General features: G+C 57.1%; 2 protein-coding genes across 2 annotated transcripts; one reads left to right on the forward strand and one right to left on the reverse strand.

Annotated features, from left to right (window-relative positions):
- Window positions 1-6939: 6939 nt before the first annotated feature.
- Window positions 6940-15371, forward strand: ITPKA (inositol-trisphosphate 3-kinase A). The gene is made up of 7 exons (XM_027571062.1): window positions 6940-7494; window positions 13281-13377; window positions 13463-13679; window positions 13812-14016; window positions 14248-14349; window positions 14592-14663; window positions 14777-15371. Exons 1-7 carry the CDS (start codon window positions 7006-7008, stop codon window positions 14978-14980), a joined length of 1386 nt encoding a protein of 461 aa, XP_027426863.1. The 5' UTR covers window positions 6940-7005; the 3' UTR covers window positions 14981-15371.
- Window positions 15372-15680: 309 nt separating this feature from the next.
- Window positions 15681-24690, reverse strand: LTK (leukocyte receptor tyrosine kinase). The gene is given in 24 exon segments (XM_027570316.2): window positions 15681-16077; window positions 16179-16269; window positions 16344-16386; window positions 16389-16477; window positions 16583-16684; window positions 16790-16881; window positions 17015-17119; window positions 17439-17568; window positions 17754-17804; window positions 17806-17816; window positions 17914-18004; window positions 18524-18644; window positions 18647-18718; window positions 18993-19091; window positions 19749-19792; window positions 19794-19896; window positions 20304-20402; window positions 22476-22586; window positions 22589-22637; window positions 22802-22969; window positions 23115-23268; window positions 23740-23911; window positions 24001-24241; window positions 24682-24690. Coding segments are annotated over 24 exon segments (2535 nt in total). The 3' UTR covers window positions 15681-15789.
- Between the last annotated feature and the right edge of the window lie 1519 nt (window positions 24691-26209).

Below are 26209 nucleotides of genomic sequence, written 5' to 3' on the forward strand. Positions count from 1 at the left end.
TTGCTTCGGTGGAGTCCTGACCTGTCAGTCAAACCGTACAGATATTTGTAAATAAACTTTCCACCCTGTTTGAACAAGGGGATCAGATGTGGGTCCAAGGATTGCATTCCAAGTCGTGACTCTCAAAGTCATGTTTTGAAAGACCAAGAGAGCCTCTCTTTTCCTTGGTTTTCCTCCTTCCCCTTCTCTTAGCCTGACACTCCTCAAAGTGAAAGTGGCTGTTTTCAACTCTTCAGCAGCCTGGTTCCCCAGAAGCTTCTCTGCAAGCTGTCTAGAGCCAGGAGCCCTCCAGTTGGCCTGCTCTACTTCCTACCTTGGAGGATAACCACCAGCTTCAAGGGAACCTGGTAGGACCCTGTTAACACTGCCTAACCCCAGTGAGAGGCTGCTGCTTCCAGCCTTCAGTTGACCTAGGCACAGTGAAGGGGGAGCCTGGGGACTGGAGGCTGTGGAGGAAATACTAGAATCCTTTCCTCAGTCTCCCACGCTAGGGCGATCTGTAAGGGCTCCACACCCCCCACTCGCTGAGGAGGTCTCAGACCTTCCTGACCATGTTTTAGGAAGCAACATCCTGGATCATCTACTCCCCTTTAGAGATGGGAAGGTGGGAGGTGACAGTCAAAATGGTAGGAGCCCAGTCCAAGCCTGCCTCTGGTGTTGGGAGAGGGGAGGTCCCTGGGGCTCACCCTGCAGCTGTGCCCAGTGAGGTGTTCCCCAACTCCTTAACACTCCCACTACCTGACTGCTGGGAACAGGGGGCTCCTTGGCGCTAGAGAGCAGGGATTCTTGGCAGAGAACAGCCTTATCTGTGCATCTCCCAGGATCCAGTGCCCTGGGGCAGCCATACCTAGGGGCAGAAAGAAAGCTGACTGCCACAGGCAGAGGGGAGAGAGGTATAGGGTCAGTCAACTTAATCTTAGGGCCCTGGTGGGGGGGGCTTTCCTTGGGTAGTCCTGGACACCAGGGTGCCGCAATTCTAGGGAGCCAGGAGACCGTCAAACCCCTAGCACGGAGTTTTTGCGTGACTTCACTGGCCACTGGGGCCCTCTGAGTTCCCTTGAGGAGGAAAGCGTTGGGCTGGAGGGAGCAGCAACACTGTAAGAGGGCCAAGGGGCAGCCTGTCTTCTCTGTAAAGTTCCCCAGGCCAGCCCCAATCCTGGCTGAGCAGAACCTGGAGGTAGAGTTTCTTGGCCCTGCATAGGGGTTTAGCTACTGCAGCATAGGCACATCTAGGGATTCCAGATGGTGCTCTGGGCCCAGCGGGGAGCCAAGAGTCCCAAGGCACTGCAGGCTCAGGACAGGGTTCACATCCCAGTTCTGCCACTTACTACCTAGGGCTGAGCTAGTTAACCCCAATGAGCCACGAATTTCCCATCTTTAACATAGGATCTGTCAGGTTTAAAGACAGATAAAGATTAAGTGTACCTTTCCCCAGAAGCGGTTCAATAAATGCTGTTGTTAGAGCAGAGGCTGCTGGGCTTGGGAGGAGAGACTCCGGGGACAGAGTGGCAGGGGTCGGGATGGAGTGGGCAGCAGGTCGAGGGACGGGGTGTAGGCAGCAAGAGACCAGCCAGAGTGGAGCACTCACTTGGCTCAGAAACTCCAGTGGGCACTGGGGCTGGCCTGGGGTAAGTCCAGAGGCGCAGAGCAGCTTTTTGGCCTGCCCTCTCCAGACTGGCCAATCTGAACGTGGCTCAGAAGGCCACCCCACCTCACCACCGCCCCCACAGGCTCAGGAAGATTGTGAGGCTTCACCCACCCACCACCACCAAGAGTCATTCAAACATAAAACAGTACCAAACCGGAAAGTACGGGTGAAGAAGACTAACAAAATGTTCTGATCCTTCCCACGGTGACTATCCCAATACCCTCTTTAAAATATCAAATTATTATGAGGCATGTGGGTGGCTCAGTCAGTTAAGCCACTGACTCTTGATCTCAGAGTCCAGAGTTCTCGCCCCATGGAGCCTACTTAAAAAAAAAGTTATTTTCTTTTTTAGCTGTCAGTGACCCTACTTTGCAAAGTGCGCGGAGACAGCATCTCGCTCAGCCCACATTCGCCTCTCACCAGGAATGCACTGGTCTGTCTCCATCCATTTCCCCAGGAGAACGCCTCACCCTTCAGCGCTCAGCCCAAAGGTTACCTCCTCCCGAAGCCTTCCTTGATCTCCTCTCCCCCTGGGGTTTGGGAGCAGCTTCTGCTGGTTCTCCCTAGCGCAGCACTCACTCAGCTGTAGTGTTATTATTTATGAGTCTCCACCCTCAGCCTGGAAGCTACCTGTGTCTGCCGCGTATCCCCAGCACCCAGTGCCACCTGGCACTTAGTTAACGCCCAATAAATGTGGGGGAAGGAAGCGGGGCAAGCGGATGTCTGCGGAGCTGCTGCGCTTGGGGCATTCGATCCCACCTTTCCGTCCCACCCTGTCCCCAGACAGCAGCGCCCGCGGGTCTGAGACCCCAGGGTGCCCATCCTTTGGGTTCGACCCAAGACGGCGAGAAAGGCCGCTGCGGCAGATGGCAGCGGCCCGCTCACCCGGGGCGGGTGCGCCGCGGGGCCCCGACGAGCCCACAGCCTCGGCCTCTGCTCGCCCACTCGGGGCCCCGCCGCTTGCACGTGCGCGTGCTCCTCCGGGCGTGGACGCTAGCGGGATGCGCGTCCCGGCGACTTTCCGGACTTGGGAGCGCGGCCCCAGCTTTCAACCCCCGCGGCCGGTGGGGAGGCGGAGCCGGCGCTAGCAGCTTGCCAACCCCGCCCCGCCCCCTCCGCCCCCCCGCCCCCCCGCGCCCCCGCCCCGCGGTGGCTCCTCGTTTCGCCCAGCCACCGGACGCTCTGCGGACTCGGTCGCCGGGCACCCGGGGTGCAAGTCAGGCCGGCAGAGATATCACCAATGGAATTAGGGGAGGCACCCACGCCATCGGGTACAAGATTCCGGGAGGTGCCCTGGTGGGGACTTGGGGGACGGAGGCCAGGCGTCCTCAGAACAGTCCCTTCGACCGGCAGCCGCATCCTTGACCTCAGATGCTCTCGGTCCCCTCTGCCTCCCCTTAGCCACTGGGAGAGATCCTGTGTGTTCTGAGTTCTGGAGAGAGGGAGGAGGGAGAACCACAGGAACACAGGCTCCTGGGAGGGATGGGAAACCTTGTTTCCGAAGTGTGTCAGGAGAGAAAATGTTCTTATTGCGCATACACAGGCGTGGTGGCACATTTTGTTTGTTTTAAACCAGAGTGATTCAGATGGTGAAGGGTCAGCAAATGCTGCTGGATCCCTAGCCCTGCCAAACTATCCTACCTCACAAACCCAGAATATTCCCACCAGGTCTATGGATAATGGGGTGAGAGATTGCGTGGGGAGGAAGAGAAACCCAGGTGCAAGGCAAAGGGACTGGGGTTGTCAGGTGAAAACATCCTTTCACGCCTCTACGCGGGGGGAAGGAGACCTCCAGTTCTTACCTCCTCCCCTCAAGTTGCCATTGGGCCCTGGCTCTGGCCAGCCCTCCAGCGCCCTCTCCAGTATGCTCTGGGCAGAGAAGGGCATCAGACTGAGGGGGCTGGGGAGTGGGTGGGATGCTTGGAGCCGCTGAAAGGGCAAGGTCTCCCTGACAGTCCCTTGGAAACAGAGCCATTTAGCAGCCTGTTCTCTGCTTTGGTCCCTTCTGGTTTCCCTTCTCCAGAAGACAACGTAAAGTGATACACCAGCACTCCAAGGAAGGAAGGGAGGTCATTATAGGAGCCACTCATTCCTGTGTCCTTTTCACCTAGCACAATGCCTGGTTTGAGGAAGCTGCTCAGTGGAAGTTTGCTCTGTGAATGAATAAATGAATCACAGGTATTGTCACAAAACGTTGGAACCTTGGGATCAGAAAGTCCCTTGGAAGACACCAAGTCCCACAGAGCATGTCTCGGAGTTGCTGACCAGAATGCAAGGGCTGTGCTCCTTCCTGTTTCCCTCCCTGCCTGTGGGTCTTGGGAAGAAGAGCCCGGCACTCTGCCTGGCGGGGATGGTGAGCAATGACTTTACTCCTGCTGCTGGGGCCATTGGTGCTGCCCTGGGAGTGGAGGGAGCAGGGGCAGAGCTAAATGAGGCAGGCTGGGGAATAAAACCAGGCCCCCCGGAAACACCCACCTCACACACCCCATTTTCCAGGCCTCCCCCTTTCCCAGTTTTTGTGTTCAGTATTGTTACCCCTAGGAGGAATGTAGCTCCCAGGCCCCATAAATCCTGAAGGCCATGGAGAGGGGTGAAGACTCAGCCACTCCAGGAAGCAGGCCTCTAGGGTACAGGAGGATCCCTGAACTGAGATGCACAAGAAGAAGAAAGATCAGTTTCCTCCTCAAACATATTAACTGGCCTTGTGGATAAGGCAGAGAGACTTGCATGGTCTTTCTCAGATCAGCTACCTCATGACCATCAAAACCTTGAAACATTCCTCTCTGCCCCCACCCCCCACCCCCATTTCCTCATTCCTCCATCTACATAGTAGTCTGATTTTCTCCACAGTGCTCTACGTTCTACGCATAGCCATCTACTCACAGGCTCAAATACTGTGGAAACTGAGGCACAAACAACAGGATTCCAGAATTTGAAAGGTCATTCCTGGCTCAACTAAGAGGAGAGCCCTCTGACCTTGTCTCCCCTGACCTTGTCTCCCAATATGTGCCCCTTATGCTTTCTGCCTGTGGTAGGTGGAGGCAGACTCTACCTTCATTGGGTAGGGAACTAGAGACTGAACTACAAGATGCTAATAAAAGAAAGTATGCATGGCACAGGAATAGAACTCAGGGGACCTAGCCAAGACACTCTCTGGCTTTTCCACCAACTAGCTCTGTGGCCCTGTGCAAAGATCTTAACCTCCTGGGATTGAGTCATCTAACTCCTTTGTTACTTCTCCTGTATTTTGAGGAGACTAGGATGCATCTAAAGGCCTTTCCCACTCTAAAAGTCTATGAAATGAGCTCTCATTTCAATACCCATTCCCAGGTTTGCCCTTACCTTTCCACTGAGGGATACCCGGGCAGTATGGCAAAGAGCTCTTCTTTGGTTGCTGACCTTAGGACAGGTGCCTGGTACAAGAAGAAAAGGAATTGCCCCTGGGTTTTCTCTTGGCAGCCAGGACAGAGACCCAGCTCCTGCCTTGCTGGTGCCTCCAGCATTGTCCGTACGTTGACTGGCATACAAACATTGACAGGTGCACAAAACATGTTCCCTCCTCTCATTTTCCTCCCACATTTCTGGTTCTGGCAGGCCCTTGCTGGCTCTCCTCACCCTGGGTTTGCCCCTAGCCCTCCCCTGCCCTGAGGGCAGTTCCAGTCCTACCAAAGGCCAGGGTAGCCCCCAAAGAGGAAGGGAGGTGAGTGCAGGAGACATGGGTGCTTCTGGGATGTCATGCTCTAGAGTACGCCCCTCACACCCACCCAGGCGTACTCCTGTACCTAGACCCCTGTGCCCCAGAGGAGGTCGCCATGTGATTTCCCAGGCTCTCCCCAGAGGACTTGAATACTCAAACTCCTGTATTTCCTTCTTTCTTTCAGTCCTGCATTCCCTCCTTCCCCTCCATTCATCCTCCCACACTCGGACTTTCTTCATCAATTCCCCTAGGATCTTTCTCCTTTCTGCTCTGCTGAAGCTTCGAATTCTCTCTGAACACTCCCTTTCTCTCCTGGGCCATCCTTGAATCTGGCCTAGGGGAGATAAGGGAAGGAAAGTTTCTCCTTTTGGCCTCCATCAGTATCAGAGGCAATCCTTCTGGGGCATCCTGCCACAGGGCCCCCAACAATCCTGAGGCACCGGCCACCTGAGGAGGGATCCTCACCTGTGGCATTTGGGGGAAGACAAGAGATGTTGTGAAATACGAACTTCTACTTAAAGCAGCCTTGCAGTTAGCTGACCACTAACTTGTCAAGTGGTTGCAGACCGAGCACCACGAGGCCACTGATGAGCACACCACAGTGTGGGAAATGCTTTACCAGCATCAAGGTTCTCTTCCCATCACAGCCACAGCTCCAGGTGGGAACGGGGCGGGGGGGTCCTAAATTTACAAAGGGAAGAGACTGCCTAAGATGATGTCTAGAGTGTGACGAACCTGAGACTGGCTCCTTCTACAACCCACACTAAAACTATTCTAACGTTTGATAGATTTTACATCTTTCATTTGATCGTATTCTCATAGCAATCCTGTGAGGTGGACAACAGCTCTGCGGAGGAGAATCAGCTGTTCAAAGAGGTGAAATGACTTGCTTATGGTCATACAGCAGACTCCAAGCTCCTAGCTCCATACGGAAAGGAGGAAGAAGGGCTCAGCCCCACTCCCGCCCCTCCCCCCCCCCCCCCCCCCCCCCCGCCAGCCAGTGGCCAAGGGATGCTGCCCAGGACTCCGCAAGGACACACAGAGATTCAGGCCCCGCCCCCTGACCTTGTTCTCTGCCCCCTGGGAAGTGGAGAGCTTGTGGGAGGAAGCCTCAGGTCATTCCCCGGACAGAGTCCTCACTTGGGCGCACGCCCTGGGGTGAGGCTTCTTCGGGAAGCTGATGGCCTTGCATTCTGTGCTGAAGGGGTCCCGGACGCGTAGGAAAGCCTGGAAACCTGGAAGCCTTGGCCCAGGATGGATGGAACGCGGGAAGGAGCCAGAGGGGCAGGGCGGGAGAGAGCAAAAGCAGCACCATCTCCAAGACTGTAGGGCCCAGGGGCGGGGCGACCCCTCCCGTCTCCTCGAGGGCGGGCACAGAGGGGCCGTGAGGGCCAGGCCCTGGCTTTGTGTCCACGAGGTCTGGGCTTCCCGGCCACCTGGAGGAGCAACAAGGAGCTTCCCGGCGGGGCAAGGGCCCTTGGAGGCCCGCGCTTTCTCTGAAAGTGAAAGGAGTGGGCGGGGGGCGCGGCCGAGGCGGGGCCCAGGCGGGCAGGCCGCGCAGGCTCCGCCTCGGGGCAGTCTCGCGCCGCGGGCGCCGAGCGTCTCCAGTCCTCGCGGCGGCACGGGCTGGTGGGCTCTGCTGCGGCTCGCGTGCGGGGAGATGACCCTGCCCGGGGGCCCGACGAGCATGGCGCGGCCGGGAGGCGCGGGGCCCTGCAGCCCGGGATTGGAGCGGGCCCCGCGCCGGAGTGTCGGGGAGCTGCGCCTGCTCTTCGAGGCGCGCTGCGCGGCAGTCGCTGCCGCCGCCGCCGCAGGGGAGCCCCGGGCCCGCGGGGCCAAGAGGCGTGGGGGACAGGTCCCCAACGGGCTTCCGCGGGCTCCCCCTGCCCCGGTGATCCCACAGCTGACTGTGACAGCCGAGGAGCCGGACGTACCCCCGGCCAGCCCGGGGCCGCCGGAGCCGGACGGTGGTTGGCTCCCGGCCGTGGGCTCCTCACACCTGCAGCAGCCGCGCCGCCTCTCCACCTCGTCGCTCTCCTCCACTGGCTCCTCGTCGCTGCTCGAGGACTCGGAGGACGATCTGCTGAGCGACAGCGAGAGCCGGAGCCGCGGCAACGTGCAGCTGGAAGCCAGCGAGGACGTGGGTCAGGTATGGGCCGCGGGGGCGGGGCCAGAGCGGGGCGCGGGGGCTGCGCGCGGCGGACCCAGCTCTGAGCTGGCGCAGGGCTGACTTCGGCGCTCGGCTCCCTCCGCCGAGGGTCTGGCCCTCACCGCCTAGCTGCGGCACTGGGGTCGCAGGAAGGCGCCGGGCCGACCTCCCGCCTTGGCAGTTTTCTCCGGGCTTCCACCGGCGGGTCGCGGCCCGGGCCCTAGGGCGTCTAAGAAGGAGAAGTGAGGAGGAGTCTGCGACCGGCCGTGGGCACCGGGTGGGGCGGGGGTGGAGATCGTGACTTGCGGACCGGGAAGTGGGGCGGGAGGGAGCGGAGGGGCTTGGACTTGCCCCGCGAACTCTCGCAGAGAGAGAGAGGGGCGAACGAGTCTCCCTCTCTCCCCGCCCCCTCTCCCGCGCGGCGGCCCCACCCCCGCCGTTGCCACGGTTTCTCTCTCCTGAGTGGGAGTGGAGCAGCGCTCCAGGCTCTGCTCGGGAGCTGCCGCCGTCTGCTCCCCGCGCCCGCACGAGGCGTGGACACAGAGAAGGGAGGGGCTCGGGGCTGGGGGCTCGGGCAGGGAGTGGAACGCAGCCCTGCCCCGGTTTTCTGCTCCTAATCAAAGCCGGGAGAAGGTAAACTGAGGCTGAAGGGGGGGATCCTCCCGCTAATCGCCGCCTCTGGTAACCTGGCTGTTCCCGCGCCAGGTTTGACCCTCGGACAGCCCGGGTCAGGGTGCAGCGAAGTCATTCCCAGTGCCTGCCCCTTAGGGGTGTGCAGCCCCTGGGACAGCCATCTTGTCCCCTCTTTTTAACCAAGGCCAAATATTTTAAATAACTACGCGCGGTCAACGCGAAGGAGTTGTTCTAGATCCACGTTATGCAAGTGTCCCTGGAGCGGAGGGAGAGACGAAGGGCGCCCCGCAGGCTCTGGTGGCTCCAGGCCCGCCCAAGAAGGGCGGTGAGAGTTGCGGACGCGCGCCGGGGTGGCCTGGGCGCGGTGCGGTGCGGAGAGCCCTGAGGCGCGGCCTCCGCCTGCTGAACCCGGGCTTCGAAGCTCGTTCGGATTGGACGAGGCGGAGGAGACCCTGTAACGACTTGCTGTGATCTGTGACTCAGTTTCCCGCTGAGACTGACATTACCAGAGGGCAGCGTGATTTGTAAGGGACACAAAAGGGCTCCTAGAGCAGGAACGAACACACACACACACACACATACACACACACACGCCGCCGCCGCCCTCAAGTGTAGGGTGCGGGGAGTCCCTCTCTCCTCCCCCGGAGATAAGGATACCCGTGATCCGTGATCATTCCTAGTACAACCCTGGCTCCTACAGGGATGCGGGTGCCACCGAGGGATTTCCAGGGCGGTGGAATGTGGGGCAGTGAGAGGATTCCTTCTTTCCCACCTCCTCCGAAATAAGGAGCGGTAGTTCTGGGTGCACCGCCGCCCTGGTCAGATCTCTACCAAGCCGAGAAGCGGGTGCAGAAGAAACAGCCCCCGGCTTCCCTATTCCGCCCCCAGTCGGAGGAGGTCCTGCAACGTAGGCAGCCGGGCTGGGGTCAAGACTCCGGAGACCGGTCGCAGCTGTGCCCCGGGCGTCTTCGGCCAGTCTCTCCCTCCCCAAGGTTCGCGGTCTTCCGGCGCGGCCAGGATCTGGAGCAGATGGCCGCCGAGGGCCCTTCCAGCTCCAAGGCAGCGGCTCCCAGGCCTTCCCAACCCCCAGCCCGCCGGGGCCTCCCCGAAGGCAAACAGGCACGGCGGTGGCAGATAAGCCAGTAGCTGTTGACAGAGGCTGCCTGCGTCCGCGTGGAAGGGCCCGGCGCGGACTTTGCCTCGCGGCCGGCCCAGGAGCGGCACAGAGCGCCCGCCCAGGCTGCCTTTAGGGCTTCCCCAGTCAGGAGGCGGAGGCCATCGGCGGGCCGCGAAGGATGCGCCTGGGCGAAGGGTCCTGCAGCAGCCCTCGGGAGCTGCCGGCTGGCCAGCCCCTTACCCGCGGGCCTGGGTACATAACGGACTAGCTCGGAGCAAGAGGCGGCCCGGAAGGCTCTACCTCGCCTCTGCCTGGAACATACTCACACAGGGCACATGGTGTCTTGAGTGTGTCTCGGGTTCACTCAACACGGAGAGGCTCCGTCTCCTAGGAGCACCGCAAGTCCTGCCCAGAGCCTGGAGCTGGGCTCCCCCCAGAGTAGTTGGACTGGGCAACCTGCCTCCCTCCTGGGGCCCCTCATCTGGTAGAGGAGAAAGTCGTGGGCAGAGAAACCCAGACAGATCAGGAGAGGAGTTGGGGGCCTATCCCCAAGAGCAGTTGGCATGACTGTATTCTTAGGCCTAGGCTGCCTCTTAAAACAATTTTGGGATGTTGCTGTAGCAGAAGAGAGGGTGTTTGGCTCCTGTTCACTTGGTTCTCTTCTTTCAGTGCTCCAGGATAGGTAAGGAGACCTCGATGCCATCCTGTCCTGGCCCCAGAACTCCCACACTTCACTTTTCACTAATTATAGAGCAGAATTTAGGTTAACAGACTTCCTTTTTAAAAAGCAAATGCCCCTGGGAGGGTGAAGTCGTGGGTCACTTATACCTTAGTGCAAATCATTTTATAAATTTAAACTGATTGCTCTCACCACCACCGCCACCACAGGGAGTGCTGGTTTGATAGGGCAATGGGAACATGAGGAGGGGGTTGGGCTGGCAGAGAGCTTCGGCCAGAGACTGAGTGGTTAGAGGTAAGGAGTGGGAGTCAGGAGGTATAGGGATGAGTAGCAAAGACGAGGGTCCAATCTGGCAGAAGATACACTGAGTATCTGGTGTGATTTAAGGAGTCCTCAGGTCTTCCAAATGGTGCTTGGACAAAGGAGCATCTGAGGCTAGTATCCAGCCATGCCCTTCCCAGAGAGAGAGAAATGTCCCCCCTATGCAGCCCCAGGGGCGAGGATCAGAAGGGGCCCCTGTGACTTCCTCAAAGACTCTTTCACATAGTCAGCTCTCCTGGGGCTTTGCCCCAAGATGCCCAGGTAGCCTTTGGCTGTGAGTTGGTTTCCCAGACTTCTGTGGGGGGAGTAGGCTGGGCCAGAGGTTGGGGCTTTGGCCCTCTTTCCAGCTAGATTTCACTCTGTAACATAATAAATCTGCTTTCTGATATCCATACAATAAAAGCCTTACCTGCTCAAAAATATCTTCCCTGCTGTTGTTCATATGCCAAAATCCCCACCCACCCACTGAAGAATGACTCTTCAAGAGCCTTTTTGGATACATGCATTTGTATCTGCGTTATGTTCCCTGGAGGAGGTAGCTCCCTAAGATGGATGCTGGTGAGTTCACTGATGACTGCATAAACTCCTTCCACGTTTGACCTGTATCCATCTCTGGCAGGGGAGCAAAATCCCGTCCTACCAACCTCAGGGGGTGGCTGGGAGGGCTCAGATGAAAGCCCTTTGTAACCTGTGGGGCCAGAACCAGCCCTAGTTGCTGTTGCTCTTGGCTGATATGATCCTCACAGAATTGGAGAGAGGAGAGTAGGCGATGACCCCATCTTACCTGAGATCATGACCTGAGCTGGAATCAGGAGTCAGACACTCAATCTGACTCACCCACCCAGGCACCCTCTACAAGGCTCTTTCTCATGCAGGGTCCCATTTGACCTCCAAAGGGAGTTGGGGTGGTAGCATGGATTTTGGGAACTGCTGGGGTGACTGGAACATGGGGAGGAGGTTGGGCTGGTAGGGAACTTTAGCCAGGGGCTGGGATGCTGGAGGCAGGGAGTGAGGGGTTATGAACTCCTCTAAGCCTTGACTTCCTTCTGTAAAATGGCAATAATGCTACCACCTTATGCACTTGACGTGCATGTGCAGGATTTGAAAATCATGAGTGGGAGAAGAGGGTATAAGATGGTGCCACTGAATATACATGGCACATACATCTTCCTGGAATTTTACTTGAGGATTTGGAGGTGGGAGAGTTTTATAATAAAACTTGGATTTATTATGCAGCAGAATGCAAACCTTGTACATATTTAAAGAGTAAAAAGGGGTTTTGAAAGAGATGTCATGCTTCTAGTGGGCTGCTTCTGGCTACACCCCCAGATCCCTGGGGGTTGGACATGTGATCACACCCTAGTGTGCCATGTAGGGACTTCAGTAGGGAAACAGGAGCAGTGCTTTCTGATGGAAGATGAGAAGCGCCTGGCAGGCAGTAGGCGGTCAGTAAAGGGTGGCTCGTGTTATGACAGCAGCTATATCCTCCCAGAGGAAACAGGCTCACACAGATGAAATTCTCACTTGGGTTCACTCAGCTAAAAAGTGATAGAGCCACCTGATTCCAGTGCTCTGTCACTAACCCCGATCCCCTCCCCATGGGAAAGGGCTTTCTGGTCAGCAGCCTCTCCCTGCTGAGGCCACCATGCCAGTTCTCCCTGTCTCTCATATAACTTCCTCTGATCAGGGAGGCTGGATTTCTACGTTGAGTTCTAGCCCTGTAACTCCTGCAACGCATACGTAACTCCTCTTAGGCAAGCACGCTTGGGAGGAGGCAGCAGATGCACAGCTTGGATGAGCAAACCTGTGTACTTCAGAGGTTGGGCACAGGACTGATGAGTTTTGGGTGGGAAAAGGAAAGGTCCAGAGTATGAGATGCTCTCAGGATTGGGTGGAGGCCAGAAGGAATGTTTGTGAAGCAAGAGGTACACCAAAATCTACATTTCTCTCCCAGTTTCATCTGAGATGACAGGCTCTCAGCTCTGCATCCCATTTTCAAAGCTCAGGTTTCTGGGTCTAGAGTAAGAAGACCAAGGGTAGCCTGGCCCTAGCCAACTGGTGAGGAGTGATATGGCATCCAGGAATAGCAAGGGGGTCTTGGGGAGCCCCAAGTCATTCTTTCCCCAGGCCCTGCCAGGCTAGCCTCTCAGCCCTGGGCCTTTGCAAAGGTTTGTTTCCATGTTTGTCTCCCTAAATGAGAGTAACCAATGGTCCAAAGTGAATGAAACAATAATCCAGATTTGTTCAGCTTCTGCTTCATGCCAAGGAATGGGGTCCCAGGTTGGGGGGGGTGGGCACAAGGGCCGGAGCCTGTCACACTCAAACCTCATTTACTACTCATAACAACCCAGTGAGAATGATTATTTCCCCATTTTACAGATGAAGAAACTGACACTCAGAGGCTTCTCAGGCCCCCGAATCTCCTGAGGCATTGTTAGAAATGCAAATTTTTTTTTAATTAAAGATTTTTATTTATTTGACAGAGAGAGAGAGACACAGTGAGAGAGGGAACACAAGCAGGGGGAGTGGGAGAGGGAGAAGCAGGCTTCCCACGGAGCAGGGAGCCCGATGTGGGGCTCGATCCCAGGACCCTGGGATCATGACCTGAGCCAAAGGCGGACGCCTAATGACTGAGCCACGCAGGAACCCCGTGTCTGCATTTTTTTTAACATGGGTGACCATCATGTGATTCTCATGCTCAGGAAAGTTCTAAATCCTTGATGGAACACTTTAGTAACCTACCCACACAGCTGGAGCAGCAGAACTGGGGTGCAAACCTGAGCCTTCTGGCTCTAAGTCCAGGGCTCTTTTCAGCACGGTGGAGAAGCTGGATATCTGTCATCACCCTGTACCTGTCTCAGTGTCCTCCACACAGGCTCACAATAAACTTTCCTTGAGTGAGTTAGTGAGTGAATGAATCGCGGGACCCTAGCTGCTTGCGGTGGGCTGGAGCCGGAGGAGACCCTATGCCAAAGGAGGGAGGGCTTATGCATTGCCGAGACGCCAACGTGCGCGCCCGGGACCTGTCGCTTTCAGAAAAGCCACTGGCAGAAGATCCGGACCATGGTGAATCTGCCCGTCATGAGCCCTTTCAAGAAGCGCTACGCCTGGGTGCAGCTGGCTGGGCACACGGGTGAGCACAGGGCAGGCGCCGCTGGGGTGGGCGGGTGCCGGGGGAAGGAAGGGACCAGGCAGCGCTAACTGGTGCCAGTCCGCAGGGAGTTTCAAGGCGGCTGGCACCAGCGGGCTGATCCTGAAGCGCAGCTCAGAGCCGGAGCGCTACTGCCTGGCGCGGCTCATGGCGGACGCGCTGCGCGGCTGCGTCCCCGCCTTCCACGGCGTGGTGGAGCGCGATGGCGAGAGCTACTTGCAGTTGCAGGACCTGCTCGACGGCTTCGATGGGCCCTGCGTCCTTGACTGCAAGATGGGCGTCAGGTACACGTGCCCTGCCCGTCCGGGCGGGGGCACAGGGCGGGGATGAGCGCTCTCCCGGGTGCCTAGAGCCGCGCCTGACCGGGTCCCGGCGTGCGCTCTCTTATGCCCCGATCGCTGCCTGCGCGTCCGCAGGACTTACCTGGAGGAGGAGCTGACCAAAGCCCGCGAGCGGCCCAAGCTGCGGAAGGACATGTACAAGAAGATGCTGGCGGTAGACCCCGCGGCGCCTACCGAGGAGGAGCACGCGCAGCGCGCCGTCACCAAGCCGCGCTACATGCAGTGGCGAGAAGGCATCAGCTCCAGCACCACGCTCGGCTTCCGCATCGAAGGCATCAAGGTGGGCCAGGCCCGCTAAGCTTTGCAGCGCCCTGGCCCTCCCTCTGCCCTAACCCCACTGCGCGGTGTCTGCCCTCCTTGTTGACCCCCACCACGAGGCACCCTCCGGCGGCCTTCCCGCCGTCCCTGGCAGCCAACGTCCTGGGAGGCACCGCTACTCTAGCCTGATCCTCTCCCCTCGAGCAGAGGAGAGACAAGGGGACCCTGACACTTCCTGTCCCACTTCCTTCAGAAAGCTGACGGCTCCTGCAGCACTGACTTTAAGACCACGCGAAGCCGGGAGCAGGTGATTCGCGTCTTCGAGGAGTTTGTGCAAGGGGATGCGGAAGTGCTGGTGAGCGCCTGATCCTAGAACCCTGAGGGGGTTGGGGAACCTGAAATCGAGGGGTGCCCCTAGGTCATCCGGTCTGGTGCCCTCGCCTGTGACCCCCATCGTAGCATGTAGGCACCTGGGGGCCTGTGTCTTCCTCATCACGGTATCTGCCAAGCCAAGCATGCATCATGGCCCCTGATAGTAGCAGAGGCTCAATTAGTATTTGGTTGATCTGCTCTCCTATCCTATCCTGCCCTCTCCAGAGGAGGTATCTGAACCGCCTGCAGCAGATCCGGGACACGCTGGAGGTCTCTGAGTTCTTTAGGAGGCACGAGGTAAGAGGGGGTAGGCTCACGTGCCGGAGCTGTGGTCTGTGAGGGCTACCCAGGAATACGATGGGGGGCTTCTCCAGGAAAGGGCTTCGGCCTGACCGTGTGGGGCTCGGCAGGTGATTGGCAGCTCGCTACTCTTCGTGCACGATCACTGCCATCGCGCGGGTGTGTGGCTCATCGACTTCGGCAAGACCACGCCCCTCCCCGACGGCGAGACCCTGGACCACCGGCGGCCCTGGGAGGAGGGCAACCGCGAGGACGGCTATTTGCTGGGGCTGGACAATCTCATTAGCATCCTGGCCAGCCTGGCAGAGAGATGAGGCTGGGCCCCAGTTCTAACAGACGGACCTGCGGCTGCGTCCCCGCCATGCATGCCGGAGAGAGACTGAAACCCCGTGCTGCGGGGCGGTTCACACGGTTCTGCAGGGCCAGGTGCCAACCACTATGGGACGCACTGCACACGCTGGGGGCTGTCCCCCATACAAGACCCAGAGTTCCCAGAACCGATGGCACTAATTAACAGAGGGGGTGGGGGAGGGGTGGCTGGGACAATGGGCTCCTTCCTCAGCCCAGCTCTTCTGAGGGGGCTGCATATCTCTCTCTCAAGGCCAAATAATTAATTTTATTTCGCAGGCACTAGATCTATTGGTCTAACCTCCCACACTACAATGGACAGCCTTTCCCAATAAAACTCAAAAACACCAGCTTTGGTGACTCAGGCCTCATCCCCTCCCTCCTCTGATCCCTTTCTCACTTCCCTGGCATCCCTCATGTCCACTCAGATCACTGGAGGGTATGAGAAGAGCTCTTTATTAGAGGCATCTGTAGGACTGGGGACTGCCCAGATGAAGGATTCTCATGGGGGAAGGGTAATCCAGAGAAGGCTTCCCATAGGAGACAGTTTCAACCTCTGGTCCCAAAGACAAAAGGCCAGAGAGGCCAAGCTCCTCACCAGGAAGCCTGAGCTGGTTTCCAGGATGGAGGGTCCAGTGGTGCCAGGCCAGCCCTGAGACAGGCCCAGACACGCAGCACAGACTGCAGGGGACAGAGGCTCCTGGAATAACAAGCTCCCTAGAAGCCTGGGGAGGAGTGCAGGGAGGAACCACTGCTACTGTCAGTGCCTGAGTCCTCACCTTCGGGGCCCCTTGGGGCCCAAGAGCCATAGGGGGGATGCCTTTGGATGCCTTTGGAATCCCCCCTGAGGTTGGAAGTACTTGGATTTGGGGGTCTTGAGGCTAGAGTGCAGTCAGGGGCCAACGATGCTCCCTCCCCAGCTCTTTAAGCTCTCCAGATTCAGTTCCTGGGCCTGTGGGGATCTTAGGCCCTCCAAAGACCTGCTCCCCAGCCCAGAAGTCCCTTCCTGCTCTAGGGTGGGCCCCAGCTCCGTTGGCAGGGGTGAATTCAGCACATCAGGGTCCTGTAATGGGAGGGCAGGAGAGCAGGGGACCCCAGCATTGTTCCACGGCTGCCCTCCTGACCCTCAAGATCAAGATGGTCAAGGCAGAAGAGGGGCCACACCTGAATTCAGTATCGAAGATGCTCCAAGATGGCAGCAAAACTGGGGCGGAGTTCAGACGGATGCTGCCAACATTGGGTCATGATATGGTACCTGGGGAGAGGCAGGAGTTTGTCCCACCCAAGGCTGTGAAGGACCTTCTTCCCTGGACAACACTCCATACTCACACAGGCCCTGGACAACCTCTGGGAGGGCCCATCCGTCTCCCTCTGCGATGAAGTACAGCACGTCCTGGTTGGTGCCCCCAGGGTAGGGCATGTATCCTAATGAGAAGAGCTCCCAGAGCAGCACCCCAAAAGACCTGCATCATGAGTGGGGGAACTGAATGAAGCTTATCAGGCACAGTCTCCCCTTTGCCTCACATGAGGTGGCCCAAGGCCAGGGAGGGAGTGGGGTGTGTTATCACCAGGAATCTGTCTTGAATGTGAAGATGCCCTCCAAGAAGGCCTCTGGGGGCATCCACTTGACCAGCAGCAGAGCCCAGCCCCCCTGGTGGTAACAGCTGCCTCTATAGGAGGGAGGAGGGGCGTGATGAGTTAGTCGCTCAAGTGCCACCAGAGTGCTGGTAAACTCCCCTGGAGCGGCAGCCTCCCCACCTCCCCAGGTCCCACACCTGTAGATATCTTTTGCCATCCCCAAGTGTCCAATCTTGGCCACTCGGCTGGGCCCAGTACAGCTCAGCAGGCAGTCCCTGGCAGCAATGTCCTTGCAGGCAAAAAAATCCCCACCAAAACTCAGAAGCTCTGGCTCTGATCCGTTTCCATAAAAGTTATGTGGAAGAGCTCTTCCTTGGGGAGAGAGTTGGGCTGCTCCCCCACCCCCTGCGAGCCAGGATCGCTCCCAGCCTGTGGATGAAGTGATTTTCCTCCAGGTAGTAGCAGCCCTGGGCTATGTCTTGGGCCAGCTGGAGCAGGTCCCGCATCGCCAGAAGTGATGGCTGGCCCTGGGTAGGGCAGAGGGTACCTTAGTCCGTGCTTGTTTTGGGACACGTGGATAGGGTCTTTATTTTTTTACTTTTATTTTTTAAGAGATTTTATTTATTTGAGAGAGCAAGAGAGCACAGGCGGGGCAGGGCGTGGCGGGGGGGCGGGCAGAGGGAGAAGCGGACTCACTGCTGAGCAAGGAGCCCAATGCAGGGCTCCATTCCAGGACCCTGGGATCATGACCCAAGCCCAGGGCAGACGTTTAACCAACTGAGCCACCCAGGCGCCCTGGACAGGGTCTTTAGATGGGCTCGGAGAGGGCTGGGAGAAGGGTCTTACCAAGCGTGGCCAGCTCTTCCTCAGGAAACTCTTCATATCCTCTCCAGACATCAACTCGAGCAGAATTAGGTGAGGGGCAGTCCAGAGGCTGAGCGCCACACAGTGCACAATGTTCTGATGGCTGAACTTGCTAAGTGGGAGGTGCACATACCCCAGTTGCCAGCAGGGAGGGAAACCAGGCTCGAGGTTCCACAAAACTGGAGACAGGCTCTGTATTCCTAGACCTGCTACCTCTCAGCCCCAGGGTGAAGTAAAACCGTCCTGGCAGGCAATTCTGCTCTCACCTTCCACCCCTGCCCCTAGCCCCAGGTGCACCTGATGATGAGTGCCTCCCTGAGGAAACCCAGCTCATCCTGAGGAGAGCAGTTCTGGCAGGGTCTGGGGAGGGAGAGTGCTCCTGAGCTCCCCCAGACACTTCAGGAGAGTGGGTTGACTCTAGGTCCAGCAACTGTTCCAGAAGTTCCACCCCTCTCACCTTGACAGCCACCTGCAGGAGGCTGGGGTCCCCAAGAAGGCCATTTACCAGTTCCTCATAGACTTCTCCAAAGGCACCATGGCCCAGGGCTCTGCAGGAAGACAGGTTGGAAGGGAGTGGGTGGCTGGCCCTGAGGAAGTGTCCTAGAGGGTCTAGTGCCTCCTTTTTACCTCCTTGCCATCCCCTATGTGCCCAGGCGGCCCTATCTGAGGACTCAGGTCTTCCTGCATCATGGTATCTCCCCAAGTACAAGCCCTACAGAGGCGATGTTGACTGGCACAGAATCAGGGCAGAAGAGAGAGAAGGTATGGGCTGAGGGTGGGGGTGGGAGTCTGTGACGAGGTTTTCCTTATGTCCTTGCAGACACCCTGGGTAGAGGCAACCCTTGCTCCAAAGGAATCATAGGGCCCCCACCGTCCTAGAATTGGGGATGACAGCTGACCTTTGACAAGTTACTCTGCCTTTTGGAACTTTTCTGACCTCTATCTCCTCCACACGGAGGCTTGTGGCCAGATGGTCTCTGTGAACCATAATTCACCACAGCAGGGCACAGGATGGGAGTGAGAGGAATTCAGAGTGCACAGGTTCTCAGCGGAGGGGGAGAATTTACTTGAGCAGGGTGACATTGGCTGGGAAAACTTCTGTAAGCCCTGAGGGCAGAGACCAGGCCCAGGCCCAGCCAAACCCCACCTGGCAGTAGTAAGGGTTGAGGGCTGTCTTGATGGTGGAGATTGAAGATTGCTCAGCTCAAGCTCAGGGCCTGGCAGCTTTGTCCCCCACAGGCCCTGCCACTTTTTATGGTTCACTGAGGAAGAAGGGCAAACTCTATATGTGCCCATCTGGCCCACCCTGCTTTGCCACCCCTCCGCCCAGGACATCTCTCCAGATGCCCATTAAAGCAAACGTCTTCCCTGGGCCTCCACAGCTGCTTCTACTCTTAGAATCCCAGAGGAGCCCACCACTGCTCTGCTGGAAGCAGGGGTCTTGAAATCAGCTACGTCTATCCCTGGGACCCCACACACAACTCAGTGAAGAGGTGGGCAGCCTTGAATCAGCCATGCCTGCTGGATGTTCCTTACCCAGAATCAGGGCCCCACACACCATAAGGAGGCTCAGTGTAGACTAGGTCACATGACAGTCACGAACAGAACCAGAGGGACCTGGTGGGGTGGGCAGGTCTAGGGAGACGTAGAGACACCTCCAGTGGGAAGCTCCTCTCTGTCCCCCTTCTCAAATTTTACCCGTGCCTCAAGACTCAGCCTAAGTGTTAACTTCTCCCTGATACTTGTCCTAGATAAAAGCAACCTTTCCCTCCTGAGAACCCCTAAAACACTTTAAGCCTCTCATGGCAATTGTCACTTTAAAAGATATCTATATCTAAATCTAGATACATATCTGGGTGCCTGGGTGGCTCAATCGTTAAGCATCTGCCTTCGGCTCAGGTCATGATCCCAGGGTCCTGGGATAGCGTCCCACATCGGGCCCCCTGCTCAGTGGGGAGTCTGCTTCTCCTTCTCCCTTTGCCCCTTCCCCCTGCTCATGCTCTCTCTCACGCATTCTCTCCCTCTCTCTCAAATAGATAAAATCTTTAAAAAAAATAAATCTAGATACATATCTAGATAGATAAATAGGTAGATAGATAGATCACCCTTTCCATACTAGACCACTAGTCTACATGCTCCTTGAAGGCAGAGCATACACTGAAGCGTATCCAATCTCCTGCCCAACACCCGGAATGGTGCCTGGCACACCACCAGTCATCTTTTCCACTACCCTCCTGCTCCTCCCAGCCCATGGCCCCAGGAGTCCAGACCTTGGACAAAGGCAGAACTTACCCATGCAAGTGATGTTATCTGCAGCTAGCTCCATGCCCTCTGGGGCATTTGGCTAACCAGAGCTCTGCCTGACATTGGCAGTCTTTCAAAAGGCAATGACTACAGTTGAGGTGCAGTCGGATCTCCACTTCTCCATGGCTCTCCATGACTATGAGTAAAAGAATGGATATTGCAGGGTGAGGGTGGGGGACAGACATACTTTTCCAGCTACGTGGTTAATTCCAGCCCTGGACTTTGGAACAATGAGCAGTACCAGGCATTTGGGGGTGGGGGGGAGGGCTTGGAGAACTTCTGTCAAGCCTGTATACTTCCTCTTCTGGGATCCTTGAGCTCGCAGATTGAGCTTGAGAATTCATAGTAGGAGATATTTGACAAGTGCCCCAGAATGCCCCATACTGGCATCACAACTGACAGCCCAGTTCTCGAGTATTCCTGTGCTATGCAAGAACCAGATAGTTCACAGCATAGAGTTGGTGGCTCAAATGGGAGTGGGCTCAGGGATTGAGGAATAGGCCAGGCCAGGCTGAGAGATGAGGTGCGGGTAGGGGCCAACACCTGCCAGAGGTTGCAGGTAGGGTTCACCGCTAGGGTGTATGAAAGATACCCCATCTTCCCCATCAACTCACAGGATGTCATTCTCTGAGGCATCACCGCCTGGAAATTGAACGTGATAGAGGGTTTGGCTACAAAATGGGGGGAGGAAGGGACACACAAATGGGAAGCTGGCTTAATAGTGGGGAAGCTGTTCTCTCCCAGTGCAAATCCTAGAGTCGCCCTCCCTACACTAGCATTACAATACAGGTGCTGCCAGCTCATAAGTGGGAGCCGGGAGCCAGACGGGTGGGGTGGGAGTCATCAGCTGGAGCCTAAAGGCCTGGCTCAGGCTGGCTGGGACAACCTCCTTGTTTGCCTGAAATCCTCTGACTCCATGTCCTCAGCTATAAAACGGGAGAGGCCCAATCCACATGTTCCATTTTTGTGAGAATGGAGAAGGTGTGTATAAAGTACTTATGAACGGGATGGCTCAGACAGACCCAAAGGCTCTGTCTCTTTACACCAGTGATTTCCAAACTCTGGAATGTATTAAAATCACCCAGAGGATTGATTAAAACACAGATGGCTAGGAGACTTCCCTAGAGTTTCTGATTCAGTAGGTCAATGCTGGAAATTTGCATTTCTAACAACTTCTTAGGTGGTGCTAATACTACTGGTTCAGAAACCACACTTGGAGAACTACTAATTTAAATTATCCCTCCCTGGGGCCCCTGATTGGCTCAGTCAGTTGGGTGTCAGACTCTTGATTTCGGCTCAGGTCATGATCTCAGGGTCCTGGGATGGAGACCCAGGTGGAGCCTGGAGGTGAGCCTCACCAAACACTCTGCCCTGGACGTGGAGCCTGCTTAAGATTCTCTCTCTTTGCCCCTCCGACCCCCCTTCTCTCTCTCTGAGAATATATATAGATATATCTAGATATATTTATGAGAATATATATATGAGAATCTATCTATGTATCTATCTGTATATAATAATGATAATAAATTATCCCGGCCTTTCTGCCTCTCTGCTCAGTTTGCTAACTCAGCAAGCTCTAAGTTCCTGGGACTGCTGTAAAACAGAGACCTGTTGTGACTTAAAAAAAAAAAAGGTCCTGGATTTAAATGAAAATCTAGGGAATCCTGTCCGCTTGTGTGATTTGCAACTTACTTGATCTCTGTTTTTTTCTTTTTTCTTTTTTTTTTTTTAAGATTTTATTTATTTATTTGACAGAGACACAGCGAGAGAGGGAAAACAAGCAGGGGGAGTGGGGGAGGTAGAAGCAGGCTTCCCGCGGAGCAGGGAGCTCGATGCGGAGCTGGATTCCAGGACCCTGGGATCGTGACCTGAGCTGAAGGCAGATGCTTAACGACTGAGCCACCCAGGCGCCCCAGATGTATTTTCTTTTTATTTCATTTATTTATTTATTAAGATTTTATTTATTTTTTTATTTGACAGAGAGAGACACAGCGAGAGAGGGAACACAAGCAGGGGGAGTGGGAGAGGGAGAAGCAGGCTTCCCGCTGAGCAGGGAGCCCGATGCGGGGCTCAATCCCAGGACCCTGGGATCATGACCTGAGCCGAAGACAGACGCTTAACGACTGAGCCACCCAGGCGCCCCAGATCTATTTTCTTTTTAAAAAGATTTATGAGACACAGCAAGAGAGGGAGCTCGTGCACGCGTGGGGGAGGGACAGAAGGAGAGAAAGAATCTTAAGCAGACTCCACACTGAGCGTGGAACCCTAGGCGGTGCTCCGTCTCCTGATCCTGAGATCAGGACCTGAGCTGAAACCCAGTCAGACACTTAACCGACTGAGCCACCCAGGTGTCCCTACTTAATCTCTTTTTAAGAGCTCTTACTCTACTTGCTCTGGGGCCCAGAGGGGGTGCTCAACCCCTTCCCCACCTATCCCTCAGAGGGCCTGTTGTAAGGTTCCAACGCCACTTCACCCTGGGAGCTGCCGCGCTGCTCTCCTCGAGAGTGCACCTTCCCCGGTAGCCGCTCCGCCTCCACCCGCAGTACAGGCCCCGCCGCCGCCCCCGAAGCCGCCCGCTGCGGCCCAGCCCCGGCCGCCCTCCGCCCCCTCCCGCAGGGAGCGGCCCGCCTGCGGAGAGGGGGCCCGCGACGTCCAGCCGCCCCTCCAGCTGCGGGGCGACAGCCGGATGACTGGCAGCGGGGATTGGGAGCACGCCCGCCTCTCCCCGCCGCCCGGCGCTGCCTCTCCCCTGCTCCCGGGCGCCGCCGAACGGTTCTCGTTTCTCAGGGGCGGCCTGAAGCCGGCCTCGGTCCCGCCGCCTTAGGCCCGCCCGCCTCCTCCGGCCGCCACCCGCAGTGGCTCCAGCTCGACGGCGCGCTCCAGCCGTCGAGTGAGGACCGGGCACCAGGTACTGGAGTAAGGGTCCGGGCTCCTGGCCGAGCCCAGGGACTGGGGACCCCAAGGCCCGAAGAGCTTGTGTGTGCGCGCCCGCAGCAAGAAGTTTGGGACCCCAACGCGGATTGCTGGGGGCGGGAGCTGACCGCGCGGGGGCAAGCACGTACCGGAGAGACATAGGTGGCGCCCCCGCCGCCCCCGCCGGCTCCCGCCCAGCGCGGCGACCCGGAGACCCCTGCGGCCCCCTCCGTCGCCGCGTCCTCCGCAGCGGTCCAAGACTCTCCGAGGCAGATGAGCTGGCTCTCCGGGCTCCCCTGCGGGCAGCGGGCTCCAGATTCGGCAGGGCCCGGGTCGCTCCCCTCGCAGCGCCGCCCTCTCGTCCCGGAGGAGCGCCCCCTCGCTCCGCCCGGCCCTAGCCCTGAGGAGCTCGAGCCGCCCCTTCCCGCTGGCTCCGCTTACTCCCGGACAGGCGTCCTCCTCTCCCTGCTGCCCTACTAGGATGTGAAGCGGCTGCCCGCGACCAAGGGAGAAGACCGCGGAGACGAGGACGCCGTGCGCCCGCCACAGGTGGTTCTTGGCGCCTTTGCCCCCCGCAGCTCCGTAAGCTGAGATCCTGCAGGAAGAGGACGCCGAGTCGCTGGCCCTCGTTCTTCGGTCCTCGGGCTGCCCGCCTGCGGCAGAGGTTGGTGACGAAAGCCGCTCCAGAATTTGTTATCTGAGGGACGTAAGAGGCTGTAGTCAATTTAGAAAAGACGGGGAGACTAGGTCCGCACACCAGAAAATTCGATTTTACACTTATTTTAGGAGGCTTAATGGGGGGGGGGGTAGTTTCAAGCCACCGCTTGGCGCCGCCGCTGGTTAAGGGCTCTCCATTTGCAGGGAATGGGCCCCTAGGTACTGGATAATTCAGTGGCCATCATTGCCACCTTCCCTGGTTCCGCTGGAAGAAGGGACAGAGTCGCTAGGGCCACACGGGGTTGTGAAATACCCTACGTCAACGTAGTGTGCCCGAGGCCTTGGGTCCCCTGACTTTAGAACCTCAGACACTAGGGTCACCACCCACCTCTCCCTGCCCCACACTTACAGGTACTCACTGGTGGCTGGAGCCTGCCACAGCTGCATGCCTTTCAGAGGCTCGGTGGCCCCCACTGTCACCACCACGCTGCTGCCGGTGTGTGCCTTATTGCACTGTGTTTATGTGGGTCCTTGCCGGCTGCTGGCCCCACAGAAGGAGAACAGCAAAGGCCCTTCAGTGTCTGGGAGCAGGGAGGGAGGAAAGGGTCAGAGAGCATCTGCCCTGGCCTGGTAAGGTGTGCAGAGAAGGGAGGAAGAGGCTGGAGCTGACCTGGGGGAATTAGGGGAGAAGCTGGCTCTAAGCCACTAGGTGGGGCGGTGACGTTCACATCTTGGGGGCTAGGAGCTGGCAGCGACAGGGGTGAGGATGGCAGAAAAGGTGCCTGGGACCCCAAGCTGGAGCGGAGAATGGCTCCTGAAAGGTGACAAGAAGACAGCGGGATTGGGAGAGGTGGCAGGAGATAAAGAGAGAACGTCTCAACAGCTGGCCCTTGCCCCTTGTGGCCGTGGTCCTAACCCCACCCAGCTAGGGCACACCAGCACCTGGAAGCCAGCCCTGACCAACTCCAGTTGCTGAAGCCCCTCGGGGTGCCCGCTGATACCTCTGCAAGTTTCTCTCCTGGGGAGTCCTTCCCAGTGAATGACCTGGGGGCTGCAGTGAGTTTGGTCCTGCAGGCCCCCCCCATCCTTTCCTCAACCTAGCTAGGTGGTGTGACCCCCAGCAGTGCTGAGACCCCAGGGCCTATCCCTCCTTCCCAAGCTGCGTGATGGGGAACCTTGATTTCAGGCCCGCACTGGGCTTCTGGGCCCACTCACCAGGAACACTGGCCCAGAAGCATTGGCCTTGAGGGTTCCAGGCCTCTGGGGGAGCCACTAGAACCCAGTCTGTCTCAACTGCTGTTCCCAAGCCTAGAAAGATGCCTCTAGCCAGATGGTTCCTTGACTGAGGTACCTCGCCCATTGCTCTAAGCCACAACAGCAGCCAGCCTGAGCAGTCCCTGGCTTGTTCAGCCTGCCACAGCTAGGGTTGTGGACTCAGACTTTGTCATCTTGGCCTGCCTGCCCCTTATAGCAGAGTCCATCTGCTTGCTAGACACTGCGGGTCCTAAAGCTGGCCTGGCCACTCCCACCTCAGACCCCAGGATGCTGAAGGAGGGAAGGGTGGGGCATGTGGGCAGCTAGGTCCCCACGCTTCCTGGAAGATCCTTGCGAGCACCCCTCCAAAGGCTGTCTGGATCCCAGGGTAGGGGAGAAAGTCCCCCCCCCCCCCCCCGCTTTGAGACAGGAGTGTGGAAAAAGTGGCAAGCCACACCCCAGACACCCTGCCCAGGCTTCTAGGTCTTTCTAGCTCTTTCACATCAGGAGCAGCGGGGCGAGTGCTTCATTGGTGGTGGGATGTGGGTGTGTGTAATAACATATGGGAAGTGCTTTTTTTTTTAAAAGATCTTATTTATTTATTTAGAGAGAGAGAATACAAGCCAGGAAGAGGGGCAGAGGGAGAGGGAGGAGTAGACTCCCTGCTGAGCAAGGAGCCCAACAGAGCTGCAGGGCTCAATCCCAGGACCCTGGGATAATGATCCGAGCGGAAGGCAGGCAGTTAACCAACTGAACCACTGAGGCGCCCCTCCAAAATACTAATTTTAAAGGCTAAGGCCTATGTTTAATATAAAGCTCTGGAAAAAAAGAAGTGATAGTAGTTAGCTACTTGGTTGTCTCTGAGAATACAGTGCTAAATAAAGATACTACAGTGATTTTGTAAACACTCTAGGACCCATGCTCTATTGAACTCTGTAGGTATCCCACTGTGAGGTCACAGAATTTACTTGGTAAGGTTCCACTAAGCCAGTGGTTCTCAAAGTGTGTTTGGGCTTGGATACCAGCATCAGCACCACCTGTTAGAGATGCAAATTCTTGGGTTTCACCCTAGATCCCCTGAATCAGAAACACTGGTGAAGGGCCTAGCGGTTTGTTTTAACACACTGCAGATGATTTCTGTCACGAGTTTGGGGACTATGCTGTTTGCAGATGCAGTGGTTGCTTATAAAACCTACTGTGTAATCCTGGGTCCAGCGGCTCTGTTTATGGGAAGTGGATTCTCTCTACCTACTGACAGGGCACACTGCACGCACTCTGATGACCTGTAAACACAGGGAATCCCACACAGAAAATGACACTATAAGAAAGCTTAAGTGTTAGAATTTAGACAAAGAACCGAAAAACTCTACCAAAAGAGATGAACCAATGAACCGGAGTTCATGGTTTGATCCACTCCTTCCCAGCCCTTACCTACCACCACTGAAGTCCACAATGGAGGAACAGTTGTAGGACAGCACTACAGACTGAGTGTTTGTGTCCACTCCCCGCCCTCGCCCCCGGCCAAGTTCGTATGTTGAACTCTAAAACCCAGTGTGAGTATTAGAGTAGAGTAGCCTTGGAGGCAAGGCTTCTGGAAAGCGATTAGGTCATGAAGGTTCCACCTT

The sequence above is a fragment of the Zalophus californianus genome, chromosome 6 (genome assembly GCF_009762305.2).
Source record: "Zalophus californianus isolate mZalCal1 chromosome 6, mZalCal1.pri.v2, whole genome shotgun sequence".
NCBI classification, from domain to species: domain Eukaryota; kingdom Metazoa; phylum Chordata; class Mammalia; order Carnivora; family Otariidae; genus Zalophus; species Zalophus californianus.

Bases quoted from the DNA above. Each gene is read 5' to 3' on its own strand.
- ITPKA (XM_027571062.1), top strand. From the start codon at position 7,006: ATGACCCTGCCCGGGGGCCCGACGAGCATGGCGCGGCCGGGAGGCGCG. The intron at 13,378-13,462 runs GTGAGCACAGGG...GCCAGTCCGCAG, and splicing joins GCAGCTGGCTGGGCACACGG to GGAGTTTCAAGGCGGCTGGC. The intron at 13,680-13,811 runs GTACACGTGCCC...GCGCGTCCGCAG, and splicing joins GACTGCAAGATGGGCGTCAG to GACTTACCTGGAGGAGGAGC.